This window comes from Podarcis erhardii (genome assembly GCF_964252035.2).
Source record: "Podarcis erhardii genome assembly, chromosome: 5".
Taxonomy (NCBI): Eukaryota; Metazoa; Chordata; class Lepidosauria; order Squamata; family Lacertidae; genus Podarcis; species Podarcis erhardii.
Genome location: NC_138509.1, coordinates 18,139,612 through 18,167,587, shown reverse-complemented (window position 1 = coordinate 18,167,587; position 27,976 = coordinate 18,139,612). Strand labels below are relative to the sequence as shown.

Sequence of the window (27,976 nt, the reverse complement as noted above, 5' to 3'; positions counted from 1 at the left end):
CACCTAAATTAAAAACAAACCAGACCCTGATTTATTTATTTTTTAATTGAGAGGGTTAGGAAGAGGGTCTAAGGGGGGAGCGCTATTACACTCCCTCCTTTCGCAGCTTCAGTTCCTGTTGCCAGAGAGGCAGGCCACTTTTTGAACTGATAAGTGACAACAGCTGAGAAACCAAACAAAGCCCAACTGACGTGCCTGGTTCTCTGCAGGTTGTTGTGAGGATAAGGGAGAGTGTCCTACATATGACCACCTTGAGCTCTTAGGAGAAAGGGTGGAACATCATCACCTCCAAGAAGTGGGGTATTAATCCCCCTTCCTTTTTGTTGCTTCAGTGTGTTTTGATTTCTTGGCGCTAGTGCAAATTCAGGCCCCCACCCCGCCCCCAGTAAACAATCATGCTGATTGATTGGTGTGTGTGATCCTTCTTTTCACAGGGATTGTCCAGGGAGGCCCTCTTCCGATCATTTGCACTCAGATCATGACAACAGTTGATCAAGAACAAAACAAGGTCCTGTGGATTCCTTTTTCATAAGACTGATGCTGCAAGCAACCTGTTCTGATTCCCCTACCCCAGTCTTTATTTTATCACATTTAGGTAGTTTATGTAACTGGAAGCTTACATTGCTCAAGCTTTGTTCTTTTGGTGTGTAATAGCCATAGGGATTTTTATTTAATTAGAATTGCAGTATTTGTTATAGGGATCTGACAACCTCTAGTGTGGTCCTGTAACTTGTTAGTTTTCCCACTGTCGATAAATGTAGTGTGTCTGTTTTGTTTTTTAATTTTTGTTACAATATGTATCTTCTGCCTGTACCAAATTCCATTCTGTGTTTCTTTTTGCACTTCTGACTCCATTTCTCAACCATGTGTTTATCTTTTTCCTTCATAAAAAAATTGCATGTCATGTTTTGTAGGTACTGTAACTTTATTGTTCAAGTATCATTTAAGTAGGACTATATTTGTGATGACTGTTCCTAACATTTCATTATGTACATAGGTTTTCTTTCTTCTGTTTTTTCCCCTTCCATTTTTTTTTAGTATTTGCTTTCTCTTTGCATTAATTAAAAAAAAAGGGGATTCTTCTTCCCGGAGATACAGTGGTACTTCTGGATGCGAAAGGGATCCGTTCCGGAGCCCCTTTCGCAACCTGAAGCGAACGCAACCCACATCTGCGCATGCGCAGGCCGCGATTCTATGCGCATGCCGTCATTTTGAGCACCTGCGCATGCACAAGCGGCAAAACCCGGAAGTAACGTGTTCCGTTACTTCTGGGTCGCTGCGGAGCATAACCCGAAAACGCTCAACCTGAGGCATATTTAACCTGAGGTATGACTGTACTGGCTTAGGATCTCAGTCTTTGGCCTAGGGAAGGGGTTACTTCCACACCTAAACTATTAGTTTATCAGCTAATAGATGAAAACTATGGTCAGAAAACCGCTTGATAGGAATACAGTCATACCTCGGTTAAATATGCTTCAGGTTGAGTGTTTTCAGGTTACGCTCCGCAGCGACCCGGTAGTAACAGAACGCGTTACTTCCGGGTTTCGCCGCTCGTGCATGTGCAGACGCTCAAAATGACGTCATGCGCAGAAGTGGCGACCCACGTATGCACAGATGCGGGTGGCGTTCTACTCAGGATGCGAATGGGGCTCTGGAACGGATCCCGTTCACATCCAGAGGTACCACTGTACCACCTTCTCTCTTGTACCATCTTGGGATATGATACTGCCCTTGAATCTCTGAGGCAGAGGCTCTGGGACATATCACAGAGTGATCTCCGATCTCAATCTCATGTTATGAGGAGGCGAAGGCGGCGTAGAGACAGGAGGCAAAGGCGGGGTTGTCGGGCCGGCGTCCTGGTAAGATTGCAGAGGAGTCCATCTAAACCACCACTCCCTAGCATATTTCTTGCTAATGTGAGATCTCTTGCCAACAAGATGGATGAATTGAGGCTGCTGGCGGCAAAGAACAGTCTTGTAAAAGATTGCTGCGTTTTATTTGTCATTGAGACATGGCTTCAACCGTCCATACCAGACACGGCTATTCAGTTGGAAGGCTGTGTGGTACATCGTCATGACCGAGGCATGGACTTCGGAAAAACCAGAGGAGGGGGGCTGTGTGTATATGTGAACAAATGCTGGTCCAATAATTCTAAGACCGTTGGCAGTTACTGTTCACCGGATTTGGAATATGTGGCTGTTAAATGTAGACCAGCCTATCTCCCTAGGGAGTTTACAGCTGTTATGCTAACTGGTGTGTACGTGCCACCAGATGCCAATGCCAACTTGGCGCTGGGATGCCTGCAGAGCCTTATCAGCAGCCAGCAAGACAAGCATCCTGAAGCTGTGCACATCATTGCGGGAGACTTCAATCATGTTGAACTTAAAACAGTGCTCCCAACGCTCTATCAGCATGTGAAATGTCCCACAAGAGGGGACAAGACACTGGACAAAGTTTATTCGAATGTAAATCACGGCTATAGGGCTTTACAGCTGCCACATTTGGGCCAGTCCGACCATATGTCTCTGTTCCTGGTACCAGCATATATCCCACTCAGGAAACGGGCTCCCACAATATCAAGGACTGTTAAAATCTGGCCTGAAGGTGCTATCCATCAGCTGCAGGACTGTTTTGAGAGAACCAATTGGGACATTTTCGATCGTTCAGACCTGGAGGAGCACACGGCGGCAGTTCTGTGCTATATCAATCACTGCACAGACACTGTCACAGTAAATAAATCCATCCGGTTTTACCCCAATCAGAAACCCTGGATGAATAGAGAGGTCCAGTGCCTGTTGCGGGAAAGGAACAGGGCTTTTAGGTCGGGTGAGGTGCAGCTTTACAGTGTGGCAAGAGCAAACTTGAAGAGGGGTATTCGACGGGCAAAACTGGTCTATAGGCAGAGGATTGAGGATAATTTAAGGAGTAACAACACAAGACAGATGTGGCGGGGGATTCAGCATATTACCAACTACAAACCTAACCTTGGTGCTGTCGACGGTGACCCTTTGCTGGCGGAGGAGCTTAACTTCTTCTTTGCTCGCTTCGAGAAGGAGCCACCTGAGACGCCGGTATTACAGCCACCAGCCCATAGGGGCCCCTCATTCACTGTAGAGGAGCATGAGGTGAGACAGGTATTGAGGATGGTGAATCCGAGGAAGGCTGCTGGACCTGATGGCATCACGGGAAAGGTGTTGAAGGGCTGTGCGGATCAGCTGGCGAGGGTCTTTACTAAGATCTTCAACAAGTCCTTACACCAGTCTATTGTCCCACCCTGCCTGAAGTCGTCAACTATTGTTCCTCTGCCTAAAAAATCCACAATCAGTAGTCTGAACGACTACAGACCAGTTGCACTGACTCCAATCATCATGAAGTGTTTTGAGAAACTGGTGCGCCGTCACATTATTTCCTGTCTTCCATCAACTTTTGACAACTACCAGTTTGCATACAGGGCAAATAGATCCACGGAAGACGCTATCACTACCACTCTCCATGCTGCTCTGTTCCATCTGGAGCAGCCGGGGAGTTATGTGAGGCTGCTGTTTGTGGATTTTAGCTCTGCTTTTAACACTATCCTCCCCCATAGACTGGTGTCCAAGCTAGAGGCGATTGGACTCTCCAACTCCACCTGTCTCTGGGTTTTGGACTTTTTGTCAGAACGTTCTCAGAGGGTTAGAGTAGGGTCACATATGTCCACAGCCCTTAGCCTTAACACCGGCTCACCACAGGGTTGTGTGTTGAGTCCCCTGCTCTATACTCTCTATACGTATGATTGTACAGCCATTTATTCCAGCAACAAAATCATCAAGTTTGCTGATGACACTACGGTGGTGGGGCTCATTTCAGGAGGGGATGAGTCCGCCTATCGGGACGAGGTGGAGCGGCTTTGTGCTTGGTGTGGAGAGAACAATCTGGCTCTTAATACGGCTAAGACCAAGGAATTGGTGGTGGATTACAGGAAAAAAAAGGCGGACATTCACCCCTTGTATATCAACGGGGAACGGGTGGAGAGGGTGGCGGAATTCAGGTTTTTGGGAGTGACTATCGATCAGGGCATGACTTGGAGCGCAAATACCACTGCTCTGGTGAAGAAGGCCCAGCAGAGAATTTATTTCCTCAGACTTTTAAAGAAGAACAATCTGAGTGAGAGACTGCTGGTGTCCTTCTACCGAGGCTCCATAGAGAGCATTCTCACATACTGTATTTGTGCTTGGTTCTCCAGCTGTACAGCTAGGAAGAGGAAGGTGCTCCAGAAGGTCATAACCACAGCCCAAAGGATTATTGGTCATCCCCTCCCATCTTTGGAAGAACTGTACGGTTCCCGTTGTCTTAGGAAAGCAAACAATATCCTGCAGGATGCATCTCACCCGGGACACAGTCTGTTTGTACTACTGCCTTCTGGCAGGAGATACAGAAACATCAAGTCAAGGACAAATAGACTGAAAAATAGTTTCTATCCAAGAGCTGTGGCCTTCTTAAATGCAGTAACTCGATAGTGTGACCTGGGAGTTTGATGGGTGTGGGTGTGGGTGTGGCTGGAATGTGGTTTGTTTGGTTGTTGTTGTTGTTTTGCTTTTGTTGTTTTTAAGGGATGGCATCCAATTTCGTTGCACTTGTGCAATGTTGCACTTGTGTAATGACAATAAAGAATCTATCTATCTATCTATCTGTGGCCCGATAGCAGTAGGAATTCATTACAGGTACGATTTTCAGATAGCTGCATATCTTAGAAATCTGTCTGTACCAATTTATCGGCGTCTTTTTACCAAAGCCAGATTAAATGTATTTCCATCAGAAGTGCTAAATGGCAGTCTGAGAGGCATCCCTTATCAGAATAGGCTCTGTGTATGCTCTCAGGACGTCAATTGTATGAGGCATATCCTACTGCATTGCAGACAATATGAGCAAGCTAGGGATCTGTTGATTAAACCCTAAGTGGCAAATCGTCCGGGTAAATCTGAAGCCTACTATACTAAGTATCTTCTGGACGACAAGTGTAATACAGTGGCCGTGGCAAAGTTTCTTTCAGTAGTCATACGTATCAAAGATCATCATACTCAAGACTAAATAAATATCGTCTCGGTCTACCTCTCCAGGGGGGTTGTCTGTATGAATCTGTATTTTATTCTGAATCTATGTTACGGGTCTTTGGACCGCAATAAAGATTTATTATTAATAATAATATTTGCGATGACTGTTCCTAACATTTCTTTATGTACAAAGATTTTCTTTCTTCTGTTTTTTCCCCTTCCTTTTTTTTGTATTTGCTTTCTATTTGCATTAATTAAAAAAAAAAGGGGGGATTCTACTTGTACAGTTGTTCAAAGCCAAAATTCGGTTGGAAATTTAAACCTCTGTTTTGCAGATACTATTTTATAGATCAAGAGAGAAAGAGAGAGAGACGAAGAAATGTAGAAAGGCTATTGATAAATTCTTAGTTAAATTAAGATGAGGGACAGCATATTTTTTTTAAGGAGGGAGGCCAGAGTTGGACTTCAGCAGTGTGATTGAAACAGACTGGTACTGTTGCAACATGGATTTTCTTAAACTAAAAAAGTCACTTTGTATGAAAAGAAAAAAAAGTTGTTAAATAAAGGTCAATTTCTATAACTTGACTTGTATGGGAGTGTTGCATAATTACCTTTCTGACTCCATTGTTCAGTTTACTACTATCAGCCAAGTTATAGAATTTAAACAAATTCACAAACATTTTCAAGTGGATAGCCGTGTTGATCTGTGATAGTCATAATAAATAACAAGATGAAAGATGAAAAAATATTTTTTAATAATTCCAGTGGCACCTTAAAGATCAACTAAATATAAGCTTCCAAGGTGTGAGCTTTTGTATGTAATACACACTTCATCAGATGCTCTGAAGCAGAGGTGGCTTCAACCTTATAACTGTTGATGACTGTTATGGCAGTTGGTTCCATAGGGAAGGGCAAGGGATTTTTAAAGGGATAGATGACCAAAATTAGCTTTAGTATGTATAATGGGACATGAATCCAGTATCTCTATTCAGACCACGTCTCTCCATAGTGGCAGAATTCTTGTACATTTGTTCCTATACAAATGAATGAATGCAGAATTTCTTTTTCATAAGACTCTGATGCTGCAAAGTGAGTGAGAGAGAAACCCTTTAGGATATGTTTACAAAAAACCTCTCCTCCCCCCCCCCATTCCCAAGTATTTGGTGGTTCGTGTTTACTTGAATTTTTTAAAAACAAGCAACCTGTTCAGCTCCCCCTTCCCCAGTAACCCCCTTCTTATTTCTCCTCTGCATCTGATACAAAGAAAACCAAACGAAACAGTATCAAGTTCCTACTCAGCTGAGTGAGCGTGACTTTTTCATGAAGTGTGGTTCTGTCCTTCCATAACAGCTGTTCTACCGTCAAGAACAATCAGTTACGTGGATTGCGAATGGGTTTTCTTATAGGTACCCACTTGGGAAGTGAATCCGGGGGGAGAAGCACTCTTCCAATATATGGGTGTGGGTTGTATCTCATAAACTCCCTTGCCTGTTCAAAAAAGTTATTGGCTTCTTTTATGCATGGGTTAATATTTAAATGTCATGGTGTATCTGATCAAACTGTGCTCATTGTGTATTCAGAATAATAATTTTGGGTTGCTGGGCCTACATTAAGCAGTAAATCGTAAGGGTTAATAGCTGTGTCTAGAGACTGCTTTATTTTATCACATTTAGGTAGTCTATGTAATTGGAAGCTTACATTGCTCAAGCTTTGTTCTTTTGGTGTGTAATAGCCATAGGGATTTTTATTTAATTAGAATTGCAGCCTCTAAAACTAAAACTAAAACTTAAACTAAAAATTTATGGTATGACAAGGTAAAGGTACACAGAAATTTTAAAAATCATATTATTAGGAAAGCATTGTATAATGTATGGAATCGATATAAAGATTTGTTTGAAAGTAAAACCCCCAGGTGGCTGTCACCAATGGAAGCTAAGGCGGTAAAAAGATTGAACATGGATACAGACTGGCCAAAATATTGTGAAATTATAGAATATGATGGTGAAAAGTTGAAACTACAGAGTTTTGAGAAATTGAAACCTAAAGTCCGAGATTGGTTACATTACTACCAGATTAATGAAACTTTTAAGCAGGATAGAAAACTAGGATTTCAGAAGGAGAGGTCAAAGTTAGAAACAGAATTGCTAGAACCCAATACTAAGAATTTGTCTAGAATGTATAATCTGCTGCTAAAATGGAATACACAAGATGAAACGGTTAAATCAGCCATGATTAAGTGGGCACAAGATATTGGTCATGATATTATGTTTGCTGACTGGGAGCAGTTATGGACCACAGGTATTAAATTTACGGCATGTAGTGCCCTGAAAGAGAACATAATGAAAATGATCTATAGGTGGTACATGACCCCAGTCAAGCTTGCAAAGATATATCATTTGCCCAATAACAATTGCTGGAAGTGTAATGAATGTGAAGGAACCTTTTATCACCTTTGGTGGACCTGCCCAAAGATTAAGGCCTACTGGGAAATGATCTATAATGAAATTAAGAAAATCCTTAAGTGGACATTTGTAAAGAAACCGGAGGCTTTTCTCCTGGGCATGGTCGGCCAATTGGTACCAAAGAAAGATAGGATCTTTTTTATGTACGCAACAACCGCAGCAAGAATCCTTTTGGCGAAGTATTGGAAGACTAAAGAATTACCTACTCTGGAAGAATGGCAGACCAAGGTGACTGAATTTATGGGACTGGCAGAGATGACCGGCAGAATCCGTGACCAGAGGAAAGAGACAGTGGAGGAGGACTGGAAAAAATTTAAAATCTATCTTAAAAATTGTTGTAAAATTTCGGAATGTTAAGATGTCAGGGGATTGGACACAAAGAATTACAGCTATAAATCGAAATTTATAAAGTAGAAACTCTTTTTAAAGAGAATTAAATATAAAAATGGGATGAAGAATTGCTAAAAATTTTGAAATTTGGATGCAGTGAAGGGGAGGTTTGGGGAAGTCGCATTATGTTTGTTTGTTTTTTGTTTATGTTGTAAAATCAATAAAAATTATTATAAAAAAAAAAAAAAATAGAATTGCAGCCTCTATTATAGGGATATGTCAACCTCTAGTGTGGTCCTGTAGCTTGTTAGTTTTCCCACTGTTGATAAATGTAGTCATAATAAATAAGATGAAAGATGAAAAAATCTTTTTTAATAATTCCAGTGGCACCTTAAAGATCAACTAAATAGAAGCTTTCAAGGTATGAGCTTTCGTGTGTAAGACACACTTTGTCAGATGCTCTGAAGCAGAGGTGGCTTCAGCCTTATAACTGTTGATGACTGTTATGGCAGTTGGTTCCACAGGGAAGGGCAAGGGATTTTTAAAGAGACAGGTGACCAAAATTAGCTTTAGTATGTATAATTGTATGATGTGTGTCTGTTTTGTTTAGTTTTTTAATTTTTGTTACAATATATATTCTGAACTAAAAAAAGTCACTTTTAACGCCCAGTTTGGAAATGGGAGTGCTTTATAAGCTTTTCTCAAGCTAATGTGTGTAAGGCTGAAAAAGAAAAGAATTCCCCCAAGTTAAGAGAAGGCTTAAAATGGCAAAGCCACAGGGTGGGGTGGGGGATACAAATTTTGGACCATGCAAGGCTTCATTGGACCTGATTTCCGATGTCTTGGGAGAGAAAGAATGACTTATGAATGTACATCTTATGAAGTAAGCTAGCGTTCCTTCAGCTACTGATATACCGGTATTTGAATAGCTGTCTCCATCCTCTCCCTCATTAATAATCTGCATGATTTTGGTTTGGTGAGCTCACTGAAGAATGGCCATAAACTCTACATAACGGCTAAGTGAAATATTTTCTGCTATTGTATGGGGCATGTGATTATCTCAAGGAATGAGGTGGTTTTTCTAATTCTACATTTTGACATGACAAAATGACAGAACCATGGTGGACACTGGAGTGAGTTGCATAATTGTTTAGCTAAAAGTGATGTAGCTGGAGGCTCTCTGATACATTAGATGGATTAATTCATTTCTCCACAGTTTGGGGCACATAAAGATGAAAATGGATGATTATCTGTAACAACTGGGAGGGAAAGGGGTTAGCTCCACCCCTCCATTCAATGCAAGAAAGGCTATTGCACTTCTACAAGACCAAAGGAATTGGCACTGCTAGTCTTCATCGCTTCCTCGAAGGTACAAAGAGTCCTGCCTTACACTGTGAGCCTTCCATTCTTACTTCCTGGCCAGGACCACCAAAACCCACTTGCGGGGACATCCCCACTTTCAGCCACGGGGAGGCAGGCTTCACAAAATCCTGGACAAGCGTCTATTCCTATCCTTGTTACTGCAATGGTCGTTCATTTCCCCAGACCCCACGGCCTCCTTCCCTGCCCTCAGCCAAAGATTGCTTTCAGATCTGAGCCATAATAAAGAACAACAACGCCAACCATCCTGGCCGAACGCTGGGTTTCAAGAGCAGCCTTGAATCGGCGGGGATCGTGTCCCTCTGGGCAGTGGCGTAGCGTGGGGGGTGCAGGGGGGGCCGGGCGCACCGGGCGCAACATCTGGGGTTAGGGCAAATCCACGGGTTAGGGGGCGCAAATCCACGGGTTGGGGGCGCAAATCCATGGGTTAGGGGGCGCAAATTACTTGCCTTGCCCCGGGTGCTGACAACCCACGCTACGCCACTGCCTCTGGGGCTGCTCCCTATGCCTCGTTGCTCCTCCGATGGAGCACGAAGGAAAACACACACAGAGAGAGGGAGAATGGCATGCAAAAGAGGCGAGCCGGGCGGGGGTGAAGGGAGGCCGACCTCTGCTCTGCCGCCTTCCCTTCTTGCCATTTGGGGTCCTTCCTTCCCGGCCCGACCATTAGGCGTGCAAGTCACTGAGATCCGCTGAGAAAAAGAGCGGCTGGGAAAACGTCGCTGGATTGGGACTCCAACCGTATAAGCGAGCGGGAGAAGAGAGGGACGGGCAGCGCGTCGCGCCATTCAGCAAGTGCCAGGATATATAATCTCTCTCTCTCTCTCTCTCTCTCTCTCTGTGACGCCAGAAGGACTTGTTACTTGTTGAGGCGGCAGGTCACGTGGGCCGCCTGCCCGCCCTTCGGCTCCTCCCGCCGCTCCCTGTCAAGCGCGTGGCTCTCTCGCTCTCTCTCGCTCTCTCCCTCTCCCTCTCTCCCTCTCGCCCGCCCGCCTCCATCTGCTCGAGGCAGCGTGGGAGAAGCGCGCCGGGCCGCTTGGGAGGAGGCGAGGGGGAGCCTGGAGAGCCCCGAGAGCAGGCAGGAGCCAGCCGGGAGGGGAGCCGAAGCCGAGGCGAGAGGGAGAGAGTGACGGGGGCGCGCCCATCGTGAGGCGACCGAGGGAGGGAGCCCGCCCGCCCGCCTTCTCCCCTTGGTGGCGGGCGTCGTGAGGGGGAAGGGGCTGCAGCCTCGGACTGGCCGTGCGCTGAGGCTCGGCTTGCGCGCCTCCCCGCCCAAGAGCAGCGCTCGGGCTGGGCCTGGGCTGGGCCGAGGGCGCTGGCCGGAGCAGCAGCGGGAGCTCTTAGCCCTGGCTGGCCAGGGGCGGAGGCGGCTCCAGGAGATACTCCTCCTCGGCCTCCTCCTCGGCCAGCCTCCCCCCCCCGGACCATGGAGGTCCCCTGCGCCCGCGGGCAGCGCATGTGGCGGGCCTTCCTGGCCTCGTCCACGGTCCCCTTTCTCTTCTCCTGCTCTGGAGGACCCCCAGGTACCTGGGCACCGTCTGCTGCCACGGTGGGGGCAAGGCGAAGGTAAGAGTTTCTCTTCTTGCCCGGGTTCTCCTGCTTCACACGTTGCCTAGGGCGGGTCACACTCGCGTGTCTAGCGGGCGCCTTCCTCTGGGAGCCGAGGAGTGGGGGGAAGGCGAGGGTTGGACGCCTGCCGAATGTCCCCTTCATGGTTGGCAACTCATTCCAGGGAAACTTACAAATCAACTGTGTGTTCAGGCTGCAGCCGTGTATCTGGAGCCTTTGCGTGTGGACAGGGAAATGGGTCCCAGTGAGGTCGGAGGCTTCTTTCTTGAGGGCATCTGCTTAGGAGAGCAAGTGCTTTTGAATGTCACCTGCAGCTCAGTCCTTGGGAACTGCAGCCTTAGTCCCAAGTAAACTGCAAGGGATAGGGAGATTCATCTTCTTTCCTTCCCTTCTTTTGGTCCTTTCTAATTTACTGTTACCTTTCTCCAGGTTTTCCCCATGCCCCTTTGTTTACTATTTCTCTTCATTTTACCCTTCCATTTTTCCTTTCTTCCTCAACCGATATTGTTTTCCACATACTAAGATTTAGCGTTAATAGAAGTCAGAGTAACGTCAAAGGTTTATTGCTATTTTAGCACAGATGACAGTAATTTAATCCTCCTGCCTTCTAACCATCATCAGTTCAGCAAGAGTTGTTTGTTGTGTGTTTGCTGCCCCAGGTTGCCTCCTGCTGCTTTGGTACTAGGAGAGCAGAGGGCCTTCGTTGTTGTTGCTGTGGCATGAAAAGTTAAAGACATCCTCAAAAGGCAATAACCTCAGATTTTGGATAAAACTGTGTTGGACCAGCAGTTCAGTAGTGGCCATGGGTGAGCTGAGGTTCAAAGGTTGAGACTTCTTTTGTCTGAAGTGGACAGGGAGTCTTTAGAACAGTGGTGGTGGTTCCTCTTTTCCTTGTTGAATGATGGCTTCAGCTACTCCTCCCCACCTCACACAAACAGGCTGAGAAGGAGATGCACCAAGGTATAAACTTGCTAGCCAAGTTGTGTGGCTGAGAAGGCTGAGAAGGAGATGCTGAGAAGGAGATGAGAAGGAGATGCACCAAGAATAAACTTGCTAGCCAAGTTGCTCTATTATTGCTGCCAGGTCTCTCTTGCACTCGGATGGGTTTGCCTTTCTAGCAGCAAGTACTGTCGATTTTGCTATGTCCAAATCACATTTTGGGTGTAGGTCTCTGCTGCCGTGAGACTAAAAGTAAAATAATAAGACTGGAAAGCCAACACCTGCGGAAAATCCATACCTCTCACTAATGTTGCAAGTTTTATACCAGTGATGCAGAACCTTTGGCCCTCTGGATGTTGCTTAACTACAGCTCCCATCAGCCCCTGCAAGCATTGCCAATGGCCGGGGTGATTGGGGTTGTAGTTCAGCAACATGTGGAAGGCAAAAGGTTCTTCATCAAATCTGGCAAATGATGGAACATGGTATAAGCAAGATTTCTTGGTTCGTGCTGCTTCTGTTCCCCGTACACCTGAGGGCGATGGGGGCAACCACTGCTGAAAGGTGAAATGATAACAAAGTTGTCTCAAGGCAGCTTATTTTTCATATATATTTGTGTGAAGCTGTTGACTTGGCTAATCGTTATCCTTCTGCATTGGTGACACCCTCTTGCTTGTCCCTCCCTGGGCCCATTTGCGCACGCATGCCATTGCCAGATGTGCAGCTCGGCATGTGAATGGACTCAGTTGCATTTGAGATGTGAAACGTCTCCTTTCTCATCAAGTGATGAGCAGATATGTGTGAATCAGCCCAGTGAATGTGAGCAGTGCCAACCCTGCCATCTCCCTTCCGCCTCAACCTTTAGAGGCCCACTAAAACCTGGAGCATGTCAGCTTTAACAAAAAATCCATCAAGAAAGAGCTCCAAAGGGATGTCTCAGGGAAGCAAAGTGTTGCCTCTTCACTACCAACTTCCTGTAAAGGGATGACTTGACTCTTGCTAAGGACTTTAACATCATGCCAACTTTTTCTTTCTCACCCCCCTCCCACTCCCCCTTTGCTTAATACATAGCCTCACGAAAAGTTCTAGAGAACTCAAAACCTTGATTATTTTGTGAGGCTTGGGTAGGTCCTAATAAATATATTTCCCCACTGTGGATTTGAGATTCTTGTCAAGGCAAACAGTTAAGCCAACAGCCATTTCCTGCTCAGTGGGATTACTCCAAATGATGTGTACTGTATCTTAGAGCTGCCTTTTTAGGATTTCCCCTTTCAGCTATACGTATAGCTATCCAGAAGGTAGAATATGCTTAGAATGCCATTGTGTTTTGAAGGCTAGGAAACAGAGTAAAATGAGATCCCTTCACATTCAGTTATCAGCTCTCCCTGCTTCCCCCAATATATGGCATAACATGGCTCTGCAAACATGGAATCCTTTATTAATTTTAATTTGAAAGTGGTAATGAAGTAGGGATGTGAGTGTATCTCCGTGTGATGACATAAATAACACTGCTATGCCGAGAATTATGAAAGCAACTTTGAGAAAGTTAGGTGCATCTAAACCCCATCAAAGTAGGTGGGAGCTCAAGTATGTTTTATGAATTGCATCTTGTGCAATTACTTCCTAATTTCTGAGTTGTTGTTTTTGAAGGGGAGGGTGTTAGGTCAGAGTCTCCTAAAAGAGCCTGTGATCTTCCAGCAGATGAATTGCCATCATTTCAAACACGTTTTTCTCTGCAAAGGATGCTATCATAAGCTATGACTGTGGGTTAAACCACAGAGCCTAGGACTTGCCGATCAGAAGGTCGGCGGTTCGAATCCCCGCAACAGGGTGAGCTCCCGTTGCTCGGCCCCCTCTCCTGCCAACCTTGCGGTTCAAAGGCACGTCAAAGTGTAAGTAGATAAATAGGTACCACTCCGGTGGGAAGGTAAATGGCATTTCCGCAAGCTGCTCTGGTTCGCCAGAAGCGGCTTAGTCATGTTGGCCACATGACCCAGAGGCTGTATGCCGGCTCCCTCGGCCAATAAAGCGAGATGAGTGCCACAACCCCAGAGTCGGTCATGACTGGACCTAATTGTCAGGGGTCCCTTTACCTTAATCTGAAGCTTTAAAATGCAGTTTGACTTGCTAAGTAAATAACAGCAATAGCTTTTTCCCACTGAAGAGATGCTCTTCAGGCACAGGAAAAAGACTGGGTTTGCAATATCAGCCACTTTGATTTGCAGACAGTAGGAAGCCCACCCTTAGTATTAATAATAGTAGTAGTCTGACCTTGCTTTATTCCGTAGAGTTACCAGCAACTGCGGCAGTGGAAGTTTATGTATGCCACTGTATGCACTTCTTATGTGATGATGCCATGGCTGAGCCAGATCTTAATTGCACAGTTGAATGGGAAATTGCCTGGGTGAGCTTCTATATATGAAGCCTTATTATGCCTTAAATACCCCACCTCCTTTTAATTTCCATTTTGCTTGAAGATAATTTCAATAAAAGTTCTAATTGCTGCAGTACAGCAATCTAATGGAGAGGCATTTGAAGCGCATGATAATATGAAATGTAATAGTGATGCAATGTTAAGTTTTAAAAATTATGCTCCCTGATGACTGCCCTTCAATCATAATAAAAAAAGCACCAGGCAGTTAACTTGAAAGGCACAGGCAATTGAGCGATCCCAATTAGGTTATATTGCATTGGAGTAAATGTGTGTGTGTTTTAAAGGTGCAGTTATTGTAAACAAAGCTACTTGGAGACTTCACCCAAGGTTTAAAAGTACCCTGCTTTTTTCAGTGCAGTTACTGGGGTTTTTTCTACCCCTTCTTGTCTGTTTCCACATGCAGCATTAAAAAAAGAACAAGGACAGCATAGCTTTCCTCTTCAATATAGCCAGTTCCACAACATCAACAGGAAAAAAAAAAAAATAAGTCCGCCTAGTGACTTAACACAAATTCAGCAAATCAAAGTGTAGCATTATTATTTTTAAATGGAGCTACAGGTTGCTGTTTCCTCACCTCTAATGCTATAAAGCATAAGGATATTTTAATCCTTCCACTCTGAATAAGGTGGCAGTTATCAAAAAGTGATTCTGATAGAAATTAGACACCTGGAGTAGTTGGCTGCCTATGTGGTGAGGAAATTTGTTTGCCACCATCTTTCCCAATCTGGGGAAGTAAAAGAGGCACAATTCACATACAATTACAATTAGCTCCTCATTGGCTGCATCCCAACAGTGGGATTTTGCTGCTCAGTCGTTAATCACCTCCCTTGATTTCTAAATTAAATGGCTCACATTCCACAAAGGAAAAATAATAAATGTTTCCCAAAAGAAGGAAGAAAGATGAGGTGTGTGCCTATGTGTTTTCCCCCCAATAGTTTGCCTAAGGTTTCCCTTGAATGCATTCTTGCTTCAGAGTTTCCCAGCCTCGCAGCCAGTGACAGATTGTGCTGTGAATAGAATTGAAAGCTAGCTGTTAAAACTCAAATGTTTTTAAAAGACAACAGCAAGCCCTGGCCCCTTGCTAACGGAACCTTCAGTGACTGTTGGAACCAACAGCCATTTGGCTCCTCCCCTTTCCAGAGCATTCTTCACTCTATTTCACTTGTTCATCCCATAACAGATGAAAGAGGTTGGTACCTGCTCTCCTGTTCCTGACTCACTCCTTTCTCCCCTTTTTTGGTATTATGTCATTTAGGAGCAGCTGGCATGGTGTGCAAATGACCTGTCACATATTAATTTAATTTACTGCTCTGTCCTAGAAGACTCAAGACAACTCAGAGCAGTTCTCTCCCCCCCCCCCAATTTGTAATTCTTCTGTCCCAAAGCCAAAGAGGCTTGCGATTTAAGGAAATTGAAAGGTTAGGGAATGAAAGAGGTGAGAGAAATAAAAATCATATAAACATAAAATCTTTTTTTAAAAAACAAAAACCAAGAGCTGCAAAACCAACTAGTCCAGAACCGATCCAAGTCCTTTTAGGAGGCAACCACATGTTGGTGGGGTCCGTGTACCTCTGATACAGTGTTAAGACCAGTGTTAAGTAACTGTAGGTGCTGTTATAGAATTAATAATACTGTGGGTGGGCTGGTTGCCTGGAGGTGACAGTTTCAAATGACTAGATGCGCATTTCTCAAACTTGGGGCGCCACTGGTCCTGCCAGCTAGGGATGATGGGAGTTGTAGTCCAACAACAGTTGAAGACCCAAGTTTGAGACTCAAGACTCTCATCTGAGTAGGGCTGGGATGTCCATTGAGTAAAAGAACCATGTCTCGTGTGAACCAGTTTCAATAGTGCTGTGTTCCTATGATATGTGGCTTTCAGAAGGTGGTAGGCGCTGCCAGATTACACAGGCATTGCAGTAATCTAACCTTGAAATCACCAATCCTACTGAAGCTATCTGGGCCTCCAGTGACAGGTAGATCAAGGTGCACCCCCCAAACTGTGCAGCTGCTCCTTCAAGTGGAGTGTAATCCTATACAGGGCAGGCAGTTGACCAGCTTTTCAGGTGCAGGAAACTGTCACCTACATTACCCCTGTCTTGCCAGAATTCAAGTTCAGCTTATTTTCCGTCATCCATCCCACCACTGCTTCTAAGGCTCTGCCCCAGGTTTTGCACAGCCTCTCCTGATCCAGATGTTATGAAGTAATAGAGCTGTGTGTCATCAGCATATAGATGGCACCTTGCCCCAAAACTCCTAATCACCATTCCCAGTGGCTCTTTGTAATTGGGGATAAAGGAGATGGTTCTTTGATTGACAATAGGAATACATGTTCCTTGACACCCCCACCCCAGGCTAGTCTGCTGCTGTTTTGAGTAACCAGGTGAGCTAGGTCAAGGTCACTCTAGAAATAATAAATGGGTTTATGTTGTTCAGTCACTGTATTGCAGAAAACAATCTGAATTAACTAAAGTGAGAGAATATCCCAGGTCCTTGTGTCTAGGGCTGCAGTCTAAGTTTTGTTTTGTTCATTTGCTGGATTCCAGAAATGAAGGATCAGCTGTGAATGTATTCACCCATACTGGTACAGAACACAGGGTGAAGTTTTCTGCTGAAAATGGGTCTTTGTCCCAGTTTGGGGCGCGGTGGCACCAAAGCTACAGCAACGTGTTCAGGGAGAGGTAAATCAGTACATTTCTTTGATGACGAGTCACAGCAGGAACTTGATCCACGGTGTGTGCATGGTCTCCATCCACCTGCACAACCTGCAGAACAGACCTCCACTCAGTTAAGTAGAAAAGCTGGTTCAGAAACCAGACCTTCAGGTGAGCTGCCCTCCTTTTCATATTTTAAGTGCTGCTTGTTTTGCATGCCCATTTGTCATGCCTCTTTTTTAAAACAACAACAACAACTAAAACCTTTTAAAAAGTGAGATTAGGGGCTTCCTATGCCTCAGTGATGTCACAGTCATTTTTTTCCTTCCAAAAGCTTGTTTTCATTACAGTGGTACCTCGGGTTACATACGCTTCAGGTTACATACGCTTCAGGTTACAGACTCCACTAACCCAGAAATAGTACCTCAGCTTAAGAACTTTACTTCAGGATGAGAACAGAAATTGTGCTCCGGCGGCGCGGCAGTAGCAGGAGGCCCCATTAGCTAAAGTGGTGCTTCAGGTTAAGAACAGTTTCAGGTTAAGTATGGACCTCTGGAACGAATTAAGTACTTAACCCAAGGTACCACTGTATATTCTATAGAACAGGGGTGGGGGACTTGGATCAGCTCAACAAATTGGATCCCTTGGTCCCCAGCCTGCCATGGGCCAGCTTTGACTAGAAGGCAGGGCCACCCCCTGTCAATCACACAATGTTGTAAAGATGTCAGGTGATTGACACCTATCAGAGTTCAAAGGGGGAGGGGTGTCTTGTTGCAACAGTTGGCCAGCTCATGGGCAATTATAGCGACCCTCTTTGAAGGTGTGCTTCCAGCATCAATCAGCTCATTGGCAGAGAGAGTGAGAGAGAGCACCAACTTTCAAAGGAGAGGGTTGCTCAGTTAGCTCAAAGCAGCTTGCTAAAATGGGGTTTGTGTGTGTGCTCTTTTAGCATGAAATTTCAATGTAAACTACTTCAAAACACAGCCCTGGTGCACTCAATCCCCATGGTTCTTCCTGTCAGTTCCAACTAGCTGATTTCTCCTTTGCAAGCAGAGCTTTCCAACAGCACCAATCAGGATTTAAGCTCCTGGTTGTTCCTTTGTAGCCACATTTATACCTGTCCCACACCTGATGTCAAACAAGAGTGAATTCCTAATACCCCTATTTGCATGGGAGTTGAGTTCCTGGTCATTGCACGCATCGGCAGACTTTGTGGGCCAAATTGAGACTTGTGCTGTGCCTATGGGTCAGAGATTCCCCAGCCCTACTATAGAACCATGGTTTTTCTCAGAGCTTCAGCAAAGAAGAGGTGTACCCTTGTATGGTATAGTAAGGGGTATGATGACATCATCATACACAGGTACATCACAGGTGACCCAGGTAGCACTGCACACGATTATAGCCTTAGTTGAATTCTTAGTTTCCTAATTTAGGAAGGCTTGCTAAGAGATGCACATGTGCACATCCCCTTCAGCATACAGAACTAATAACAAGAATGCAGACATTTGATTCATATGGTCAGAAGTACTTTGTGCAGCATTTCCCTCGGTATCAGCCTAAACAAAATGCTGCGTTCTTCCCTTGTGAATTAGGAAACTTAAATTCAGCTGCCTTGTCAGTTTTGTCATAAGCCCACCCCATTACGCTGAGTCCCATTCCTCCCCATTTCATCTCTCTTCCAGGTCCGAAAGCGGCACCTGCGTGCACGATTGTGCATTCTTTGAATGTGTGGAAAATGGGAGTTTCCTGGACCTGATATCCCAAGCACCAATAGCAAGAGGCTTTGGACAAACTTGGTAGCAGTTGAGCTATGCCCTGCTGCTTAGTGGTTCACAAGGAGCCTTGGCCTGCTGTACTCTGCCTTTTTATAAATTTTACTCTCTTGAATCATGCCCTTTTTGAGATGCCAATGAGATGCGAAAAGCGATTCTTTTACTTTTATGCATATATCTTCCCCCACTGTTGTGCGTCTGACGCTTGCATAAGTAGTTTTTTAATCGTTCTGACATTCTGATAGAAATGGCAGGAAGGACACTTGTTTTGCATTTAGGAGCCAAGGTCACACAGGGAGATACCTTTCTTTAGAAGCAAGAACCGCTGCAACTCTTTCCAAGGTTCTCTGATGCCCACCAGCCCATATGGCCTTGCACTTCCCTTGCTAGCCATGTGTTGTAACTGCAGGCAACTCTCAATAGGAATACAAGGCTGAGGCAGACACCACAAATGCCCATGAACTGTAATCACAGTGGCACAGATTACAGTCACAGAAGCTCAGGTTACAAGTCAGCTGCATTTTTTCCAGTGGAAGAGGGCCTTACATACAATCCGTCACACTCAAATATGTCTTCCAAAAAATTGTGGTCCTTTTTTCATGTGTTCCACCTCAAGCACACCTGGCGCAACTCACAAAGCCCTTGATGAGTTGCATTGGGTACGCTTGAGATAACACCTGTTGTATTTGTGCTGTTGCGAGGAATTCCATTCAAGGGGTTGAATAACAGTGAGACTGGAGAAGCTGCTTTTTCAGCTGAATTTAGAGAAACCACTTGAAGCATCCGTGTTGAGCTATTTCAATTGCTTTGGTTTGATTTGCTCATTGCAAACAGCTGAAAGTATATAAATGTTGATAATAACCCTGCTTTGCAAAGGGAATTGAATAATTTCAATTGCAACTGTAGTTCCAGATTTTCCAGGTTTGTGACGAGGGTTGTTTTGGAAATGATGGTTCCCCTGCATATGTCATGAGGGAATGCCAAATCATATAAAAGTGGCTGGAGGATCTAGTCCTTGTCAAAATCTCAGGTTACACATAACTTGCTCCATTATAGCTATATTTCAGAGTGAGTAGTACCAAGCGTTCAGTGTAAGATTTCAGGCTGTTTCCCAATGAGTTGCTTGCTTTCCACGCTGCCAAGCTCATTTATCAAGCAGTTTTTTTGACAATATATTTACATTGTTGTCATCAAAATATTCAGCAACGTTAAATTTGGACAACAAACAGTAGTTTCTTCAGTAATACTCTTATCAAAATTAAATTTCAAAAATTTTGCACCAACTGACATTCCCAACATAAATGATATGTATATAGTTTATTGCAATCCTCCCCCCCAAATTAGGTGATATAGAAGAAAGCATTTTTGACATGTGCAAAGGAGTGCAGTACTGTCTGTGTAGTACAGTCAACCCCTGATTTGTTCGGGGGTTGCATTTCAGGTCATCACACGTGATGGAGGAGCTCTTTTCTTGCTGCTTCTAGGGTTCCTGCAGTTCATGCATGCACAGTCATGCATGGTTAGAACTTGCGCAAAATAGTTGTTGCTTGTAATTTTAAGGAGTTTCCTCTAAGGAAACTGGAAACATATGTTAAGGGTCACGGTTCCCAAAGTGTATTCCTTGGGAAGAATTTGTGTGCCAATGTCAACTGATCAGGATGTCACCAGCACTCCACAAATCAGCATTGGTGACCTCACTCTTCAGTAGGTAGACTACCTACTTTTTTCACTGTGTTGATGGGACACATCCCAGTTAGATGAATGAGCCTACTTTGGTGGCTAGAGTGGAAACTAGCCTAGAAACTTGACAGCAGTTCTCAATATGTTGTGTTTAGATAACTGATTTTAGGGGATAACAAATCAACAAACCCAATTCTTTGTGGAAGCATGGTGGATAGCACCCCAAAGGTGTGCACTTGACCACAAGTCTGTCTTCATTGCAGACATGCATGATCCTGGCAAATTTACCATTCATTTCCTTTCGTAGCTTGTTCACATTCCCACTTTTTCTGGCAAACAGATAGCTTGGTTTTTTGAAAATGCTCTTGTCTAACCCCCTAACTCTGTGCTTGTTTGTGTTTGGCAACAGGTATAACGGATAAACCATCACCACCACCCGCTGCAGTAACCAATGTGAGGCAGATGAATGAGAAACCGGAGACCATTTTGTTTCAGCCATGCCAGGAGCGGGATGAGTTGAGGAAGCGTCTTGCACTGTTGTCTCCTGGGTCAACCTTTGATGACTGCAGGTAAAAGACTGAACGGTCACATGAGGGTATATTCCCAGGTCTAATGCATGTGCACTTGGGCATGGGTCTTTGGCTCTTTTCCACGGCACAGCTGTTTGAGTTGGGTGGGGGACAGCTAAGGATGCCTAATATGGCTCAGTCAGAGAGCATGAGACGCTTAATCTCAGGGTTGTGGGTTACAGCCCTGTGTTTGGCAAAAGATTCCTGCATTGCAAGGGGTTGAACTAGATGACCCAGTCTTTGTTAGCTAGTGAAGTTATCTTTGCAAATTGTGGTACTTACACCACCAGTGGCCAGCTCCATGTGGGTACAGATGATGCTTAATGTATTCTTTTTGTTTCATATAAAGTAACCTTTATAGGAGGGTGCATGTTTTCTTTCACTTTAATACAGTGGTACCTCAGGTTAAGTACTTAATTCGTTCCGGAGGTCTGTACTTAACCTGAAACTGTTGTTAACCTGAAGCACCACTTTAGCTAGTGGGGCCTCCTGCTGCTGCTGTGCCGCCGGAGCCCAATTTCTGTTCTCATCCTGAAGCAAAGTTCTTAACCTGATGCACTATTTCTGGGTTAGTGGAGTCTGTAACCTGAAGCGTATGTAACCTGAGGTTCCACTGTACAGTGGAACTCCTATTGTCAAACGTCTCGGGAGCAACTGCTTCCATTTTCGAACAAGCCTCTGAAGCTGAACGGCTTCCAAGGCTCATTTCTCTCTTTTCTCAATGGGGCTTGCCAACCGCCCCATTGAGCCTTGCTTGTTGAACATTTCGGAAGCCGAATGGGCTTCTGGAGTGGATTATGTTTGGCAACTGAGGTTGCACTGTACTTAAAATGTTTGATGTGTATACATGTGAATTTTATGCTAAGGTCATGCTCATCTGATATCTATCCTGGTGGGCCGCCTAGCCACAAGCCAAACCATGACTATGAAAGGCTGAAGATTCAGTGCATGAAGGCAATGCCCGATCTGCAGTCTCTACAGAACCAACACACCAAAGCACTAAAAAGATGTGAAGAATCTGCTAAGGAGGCTGATTTCTATCAGTAAGTAAAGGCACACAGCATATGCACACGGATGCATTTTGGTTTCCTTTTACCATTACTACGTTTCTGTTAAGCTGCCTTAGATCTTCATGTTCAAAGGTCCTTCATAGCTTTTTTCTTATCCCCAGCTTTAGTCAACTTTTAAAATGGCATCATTTTAACATCAGTAGAGAGATAATGTTCAGAGCTTCTGGTTGCAGATTTAGGATTAGTTTTTTAAAATCTTTGAAGACGGAGAGCCAGTTTCTGAAAATTATGGTGGGGAGTATAAGCTTAGCTTGGTGTGGAATGAATCGAGTTTTGCAACTGTTGGGTGACTTCCTCAGTCTTCAGCGATTTGATGATACTTGCCCCATGCTTCCCCCTTTCAGAACCCTGCTTTCACCAGCTCCAAGTTGGAGTCCAGTGCAGTAAATGATACTGCCAAGGAGGATTCTCTTAAGGGCAATTAGGTATCAACAAAATTCACCACACCAAGCAACAGTGCAAAATCTGGTGGTTTCTAATGGTGGATCTTTCTTAATTTTTTAACTTCTTTATCAAATTGGAGGAGATGACACTACACATACTAATTTCTGTGTTTGATAGTGTATAATGGTGGTGACTAAACTATGATCCTCCAGAGAGTCTTGGAACACAACTGATGCATGCTGGCTGGGCTGATGGGGAGCCCAACAACATCTGGAGAGACACAGCTGTAGTCCCTCTGAGTCCAGAGGATTTGCTGTATTTGTGGTGGTTCTTTTATGGCTTAACGGGGATGCTTACTCAATAAAGCAACGTTGCTTTCCCACGTTTTCTAAAATTGCTTTTTAATTGCCGTTGGAGCATTTTTATATGTACGTTTCTAATATCTGAACAGTACACTGCACAGTCGTCTGCTGAGTGACCAGTCGCAGGTGGAGGAGGACATGGACACTTTGAAGCGGAAGAACAACCAGTTGGTACGAGAGCGCGATCACCTCCAGCAGTCATGTGAGGAAATGAAGAGACTTCATGATGAGGATCTGAAGGACATAACAGACCTGCGCAGTCAGCTGCAGCAGGTAGCCTTTGCTCTGTTTTTGCCAGCTGAGTTCAGCTTCTCGTTTATTTTCTATTCTCTTCCCGCTCCCACTGATTTCTGAAGTGTGGGGGGGGGGTTCAGAAGAGTGTCTCTTCCATTCCATTTCTTTAATACACAGTGCTTATTTCTTTTCTTTAATTTCCATAGAGGACCAACCCACCCACCCCCAAAAACCCCAGGATCTGTGATGTCAACTGCATGTAGAAGACCAAAAGGGAATATTGCTGGTTTCATATCAGAGATGTGAAGGATGATGGGAGCTGTAATCCAACAATATCTAGAAGGTGCCACATTGACTGCCCCTACTACATAGGGATGTTTTCTAAATCAAGTGTGGGCAGCTTTATTCCTTGAAATCCCTCTCCTTTCACAGCCTTGAAAACGTATTTTGAATGTAGCCTACAGGTATCTTTAAGAGAGCCTCGGCTTATTCATTTCTTCTTTAACCCTGCCGTCCTTGTGTAGCATCCATTTGTCAACACGTGGAGCTGTGTCTTTGTCAAGCCACGTAGTTTCAAAGGTTTTTTACTCAGCACTAAATGCAGAAAAGTCTTTTGACAGAATATATAAAGAATTCAAGTAAAAAACCAAGTAATAATTTGGCAAAATTGGGTGAAAAAAGGTATTTTGACATCGAATCAATTAATTGATGAAAATTACAAATTTGTGGAATATAACTTTGCAAGTAAAGTATGGATAAACTAGTGAAACACAATGGCAACACATCCAATTGAAACATATGTTGGAAAGGCAGTTTGGCCCTGACGCTATATTAGCATCAGAAACACCCCTGCTGCTACAAGATTTAATTTCTGCAACAAAAACAAAAAACTCTACACTTGCACTATATAAAACCCTACTCAACAGGAAGAAATATGATTTTGAATACAAAAATGGAGTGAAGAGTTAGGGGTACAGATGATATATGGGAGTCAAGTATAAAATCAACAGAAATAGCCTCTATGGATCTAAGACTAAGACTTATTCAGCAGAAAATAACATTCAGAGTCCACTGGACTCCAGCAAAACTTTACCAGAAGAAAATAACAAATGCAGACAACTGCTGGAGATGTGGAAGTAAAAATGCGAGCTTAGTACATATGATGATTAACTGCCCAATGATAAAATCATTTTGGTGCGAGGTGAAGATATATATAGCAAGAGTAATAAAAAGAAATTGTTATTTAGGGGAATTGAATTGAATTCTAAATTATATACCGGAAACCTGGGAGATTACAAGGGGTAAAAAAAAAATGGATGTACCGTGCCATATTAGAAGCAAAAACCTTGTTTTGAAGAATTGGAAGAGCCACAAAAAGATTCCATTGAGCACATGGATTGACAATATGGACAGACTAGCCACATATGAACGAATTGCATGTCGACACAAATTAAGAATGGATAAATATGAAGAAATCTGGAAGAAATATTTAAGTGATAAGGCGGACGGTGATGGGAAGTAGGGGGATGAGAGGTGGGGAAATATTGTTAAAAAGGTGTAGTCATAGGTATATTAGTACTCAAATCTGAAATGTTAAATTGTGTTATTAGTGTTATTGCGGTTTTTGTTGTATGTGTTTTTTGTGGTTGTTGTTTGTATTGAAAAAAATGATTAAATAATAATAATAAAAAACGGCAAAGGGTTCTTTTGCTCTGAGTAGTTTATGAACACTCTCTGGAAATAGATGCATGCCTACCAATTGACCCCAATAAATGTGTATTAACATTGACAGGGCCATAAAAACAAGTGTTTCGAATGCAATCCATTCTCCCTTTGTTGAGAATATATTTTAATGGTTTTAGCTTAATTTTGAGCATTATGCATCTATAATAGGGCTGCAATGGACATTGTAACTGGTGTGCCACCTTGTGGTAGACTTAAACGGAACTGCAGTTGCATTTTGTCTCATAATAGTGGACAGTAGATCAAAGAAAGGAGGAGCTTGGGGCCGGGGGGGGGGTGATTTTGCCATTCAGACTTAGAAGGACACAGTGGGAGAAGATCCATGTTCAGGAGACATCTTTGGGCGGGGTGATATATTGGGAGAAAGCCCCGTGAAGAGACATTGGATTAAAAGTGTCAGAAGTCAATAGAAGGGAAGGGGCGAGTATATTATTTTCAAGGAAAAATCAGTAACTGTGTCAGGCAGGGCAGACCCTTCATCTTGCTGTCTGCTTTGATGCCCTGTATAGTTTTACATCTTAACATGTACATTGCATACATGAGAGGCGTTCTGGGCCTTCTGGTGTCCAAAGGGTATTTAATCAATGATCATATGCTAATAAATTGAGTATAAATCCCAGTGATCATGGAAAGCTAAATCTCTTAAGAGCAGCCACTTGTATACATATGGAGAGATTTCTTTTCAGAAGGGGAGGGAATATGCAGTATAAAGTCTGGGTACTGTTAACTGCTGCTTATGTTCCTTCCTGGATGTTATGGGCCCTTTTCATTCCTGGAATTCCTCCCCTTCCATTCTATACTGGAGTTTTTTTTAAGGAGAAAACTGAAATTAAATCTAAAAAGGTTACTCCGTTTGTCCAAGAACTTATTCAGCTTTTTACATGAGCAGAACCATGTGTTGTGCCATGAAACCAGCTTTTCAAAGCCCTGAGGATTCTGTACAGTCTCTTTGGAACACAGCACTAGCAGCTATTTTCCTTCTGCTGTTCTTTGGCTCTAAGCATGTTGTGATTTTTTAAATATGTTACCTCGTCAGCTCTTTTGAGGGCCCTAGTGAGCAGAAAATAAAACCTCCCTGTGTTTCCCCCCTCCTGTTTACAATATGACTGAAGTTTGTCTGCCAGGAATTATTATTCAGAATATCTTCCGTTATTCCAGGTAATGAAGCAGAATGGGTCATCGCAGACACTCAATAAACCCTACAATAAAGCAATGGGCAAGCTGGAGGGCGTGAAGAAGGATTATGACGCACTGAGGAAGCGGTACAGTGAGAAGATGGCGAGCTACAATACTGATCTGAGCCGATTAGAGCAGAAGGAAGGCGAAAACAGGCGACTCCAGAAGCAGATTGACAAGCTGAACAGAAGGTTGAAGATGCTTTTGCCAGAAAGCCATTTCATGTTTTCGTTTTTTACTAGAACAAACTTGACACTCAAGTTACCTCTCTGAACTTTCCTGGCTTTAGTCATGGTTTTTCTGCTTGCTCCCTAGTGACCCAAAATCGAACAAACAAAGTTGACCTGACTGAGTAGCCACATTTTGTTCATGTGTTTGCTCCAGCCACATATAAAGTGCTGTGTATGTGTGCCTGTGTGAGGGCTGCATCCCATGATGCAAAAAACTTTTGTGCACACAGTGACACCTCCTCTTTCTCTCCTCTGGAGGACTTTTGGGGGAGAGATGTGGAGGAAACTGCAGTCCTGCTGCAGAAGTGGATTTCTGCTTACACAGCGTTCAGTATAATTTTATGTGTCCCATGTCTAAGTAAAAATATCATACGTGGGTGAACTATTCCCCTCCCCTGCACCATGGCTTGTGAAGTGAAAGGAGCTCATCTCCTTTCACCAACATTTCTTTTATAATGAGATGAGAACCACTGCTTCTCTCCCCCCTGCCGCTCCCCCATTGAAATGTGAGCAGGGCAGTAATGTGACAAAGAAAACATGGCTGACTCTCCCACTTCTTATTTAGTCCTTTACACAGTTTAGTTTGGTGTATAAAAGAGGAAGGAAGCTTTCATAGGGCTGCGTTTCGCTTACAAGTGGTGAAAAGACTTGCTGTGACTGTCCTCCCACCTCTCTTTAGGTTTGAGACCGGGCAGCAAGAACTGAGCAAGGCCACTGCCCAAAACAAGGAGCTACAGAGAGAGATGGAGCGGATGCAGGCAGAAGTGACAAGGTTTAAGACAATGCAGCTGAAAGCAGTGAAGGATGCACAGAAGTACAAGGAAGAGAGGGACGCCGTTTTCACCGAGTATTGTCTCATCATGAGCGAGAGGGACGAAGTCCTCAATGAAATGGATAGGCTGGATACAGAGTTGGAACTTGCCGAATCCAAATTGAAAAACATGTCCTCAGAGAAAAGAGTGGCTAGTGGGGAAATGGAAGCCTTAAGACAGGTGTGGTATTGTATGGCACTTGCTCTGGCCAGAAAGAATTGTTCAAACCTAGTGGTGTTGACTGTGTAACTCTGTGAGTTTTTAGACCAGTCTTCCTCATCCCGGTGCCCTCCAGATATTTAGAACTACAGCTGGCAAAACAAAAGTCTTAAGTATTATTGCCCTCTGTGCCAATCATCCCTTGGTCAGAATTAACTTCTCTGATTTCTCTATTATTACTTTGGGGCTGCAGAGTGTTTCAATTTTTTATGCAAGCAAATATGTGTTGCAGCTTTAAAGATATTTGCTAGTTGCATCTAATTCATGCAGTGTGCTGTATTATTCCTTCTTATGCATGGCACAGGCTTTCAAAAATTCAGTGTGTTTTCATTAAGAGAAAGACTTTCTTGTACACTTAATGTACCTCCAATGATGGATTTTTATTTTATTTCAGGAGCTGAACTTGGTGAAGGAAGAGAGAGGTGTGGCTAGGAAGAAAAAAACAGAAGCCATTATCCAGGTAGGGTGGGCTCATGGAATGATAGTGTACAGTTAAGATGCCCAGTTACAGTGGTACCTCAGGTTACAGATGCTTCAGGTTACAGACTCTGCTAACCCAGAAATAGTACCTTGGGTTAAGAACTTTGCTTCAGGATGAGAACAGAAATTGCACTGCAGCGGCAGCAGGAGGCCCCACAGCTAAAGTGGTACCTCAGGTTAAGAACAGTTTCACGTTAAGAACGGACCTCCAGAACGAATTAAGTTCTTAACCCGAGGTACCACTGTATTTGCTAGGGGTTGCAGCCCTGTTGCATTCAGTTCTCAGGATGGCAGTCCTGAACTAGGGGAAGAAAACAATAGGCAGTAATGTTGGCTTTGTTTTTAGGGTGGTAAATAGTTCAACTGCAATATGAAAATAAGGGCCACATTAGCTACTGGTGATTTGTGTGTGCTCCATGCATGTATGAGTGGTGTGTGTTTGTAGCTAAAGAC

The 27,976-nt window shown here is 43.9% G+C and overlaps 2 protein-coding genes and 2 long non-coding RNA genes across 11 annotated transcripts in view; 2 read left to right on the top strand and 2 right to left on the bottom strand.

Moving 5' to 3' along the window:
- Positions 1-1,792, top strand: part of LOC309343041 (disks large homolog 5-like) — a 116,877-nt gene extending 115,085 nt beyond the window's left edge. For both annotated transcript variants that reach the window (XM_081864162.1, XM_081864168.1), the window contains one exon: positions 435-1,792. Coding sequence is in view for 1 of the 2 variants with exons in the window: in XM_081864168.1 (XP_081720294.1) it covers positions 435-532 (98 nt within the window). In the remaining variant the exon portion in view is untranslated. The remainder of the gene's footprint in view (positions 1-434) is intronic.
- The window catches only part of LOC309343218, a 60,882-nt gene that overhangs the window by 14,031 nt on the left and 18,875 nt on the right, over positions 1-27,976 (bottom strand). The gene's annotated exons all lie outside the window — the stretch shown is intronic.
- The window catches only part of LOC309343099 (disks large homolog 5-like), a 31,566-nt gene that overhangs the window by 2,180 nt on the left and 1,410 nt on the right, over positions 1-27,976 (top strand). The window contains exons 1-8 of one of the 7 annotated variants that reach the window (XM_081864365.1): positions 10,595-10,768; positions 16,685-16,963; positions 20,654-20,813; positions 21,680-21,856; positions 22,719-22,902; positions 25,765-25,973; positions 26,692-27,004; positions 27,438-27,503. In XM_081864365.1, the coding sequence (XP_081720491.1) occupies positions 16,756-16,963; positions 20,654-20,813; positions 21,680-21,856; positions 22,719-22,902; positions 25,765-25,973; positions 26,692-27,004; positions 27,438-27,503 (1,317 nt within the window). In that variant the 5' untranslated portion in view covers positions 10,595-10,768; positions 16,685-16,755. Of the gene's footprint in view, positions 1-10,594; positions 10,769-13,838; positions 15,331-15,395; positions 15,411-15,739; positions 16,964-20,653; positions 20,814-21,679; positions 21,857-22,718; positions 22,903-25,764; positions 25,974-26,691; positions 27,005-27,437; positions 27,504-27,976 lie in introns of those variants that run through there. The other 6 variants (XM_081864366.1, XM_081864368.1, XM_081864367.1 and 3 more) reach the window with 6 other exon arrangements.
- The window catches only part of LOC309343171, a 40,047-nt gene continuing 18,116 nt past the window's right edge, over positions 6,046-27,976 (bottom strand). The window contains exons 2-3 of the long non-coding RNA XR_014157147.1: positions 8,084-8,478; positions 6,046-6,795 (exon numbers count right to left, since the gene is read on the bottom strand). This is a non-coding gene — a long non-coding RNA (uncharacterized lncRNA). The remainder of the gene's footprint in view (positions 6,796-8,083; positions 8,479-27,976) is intronic.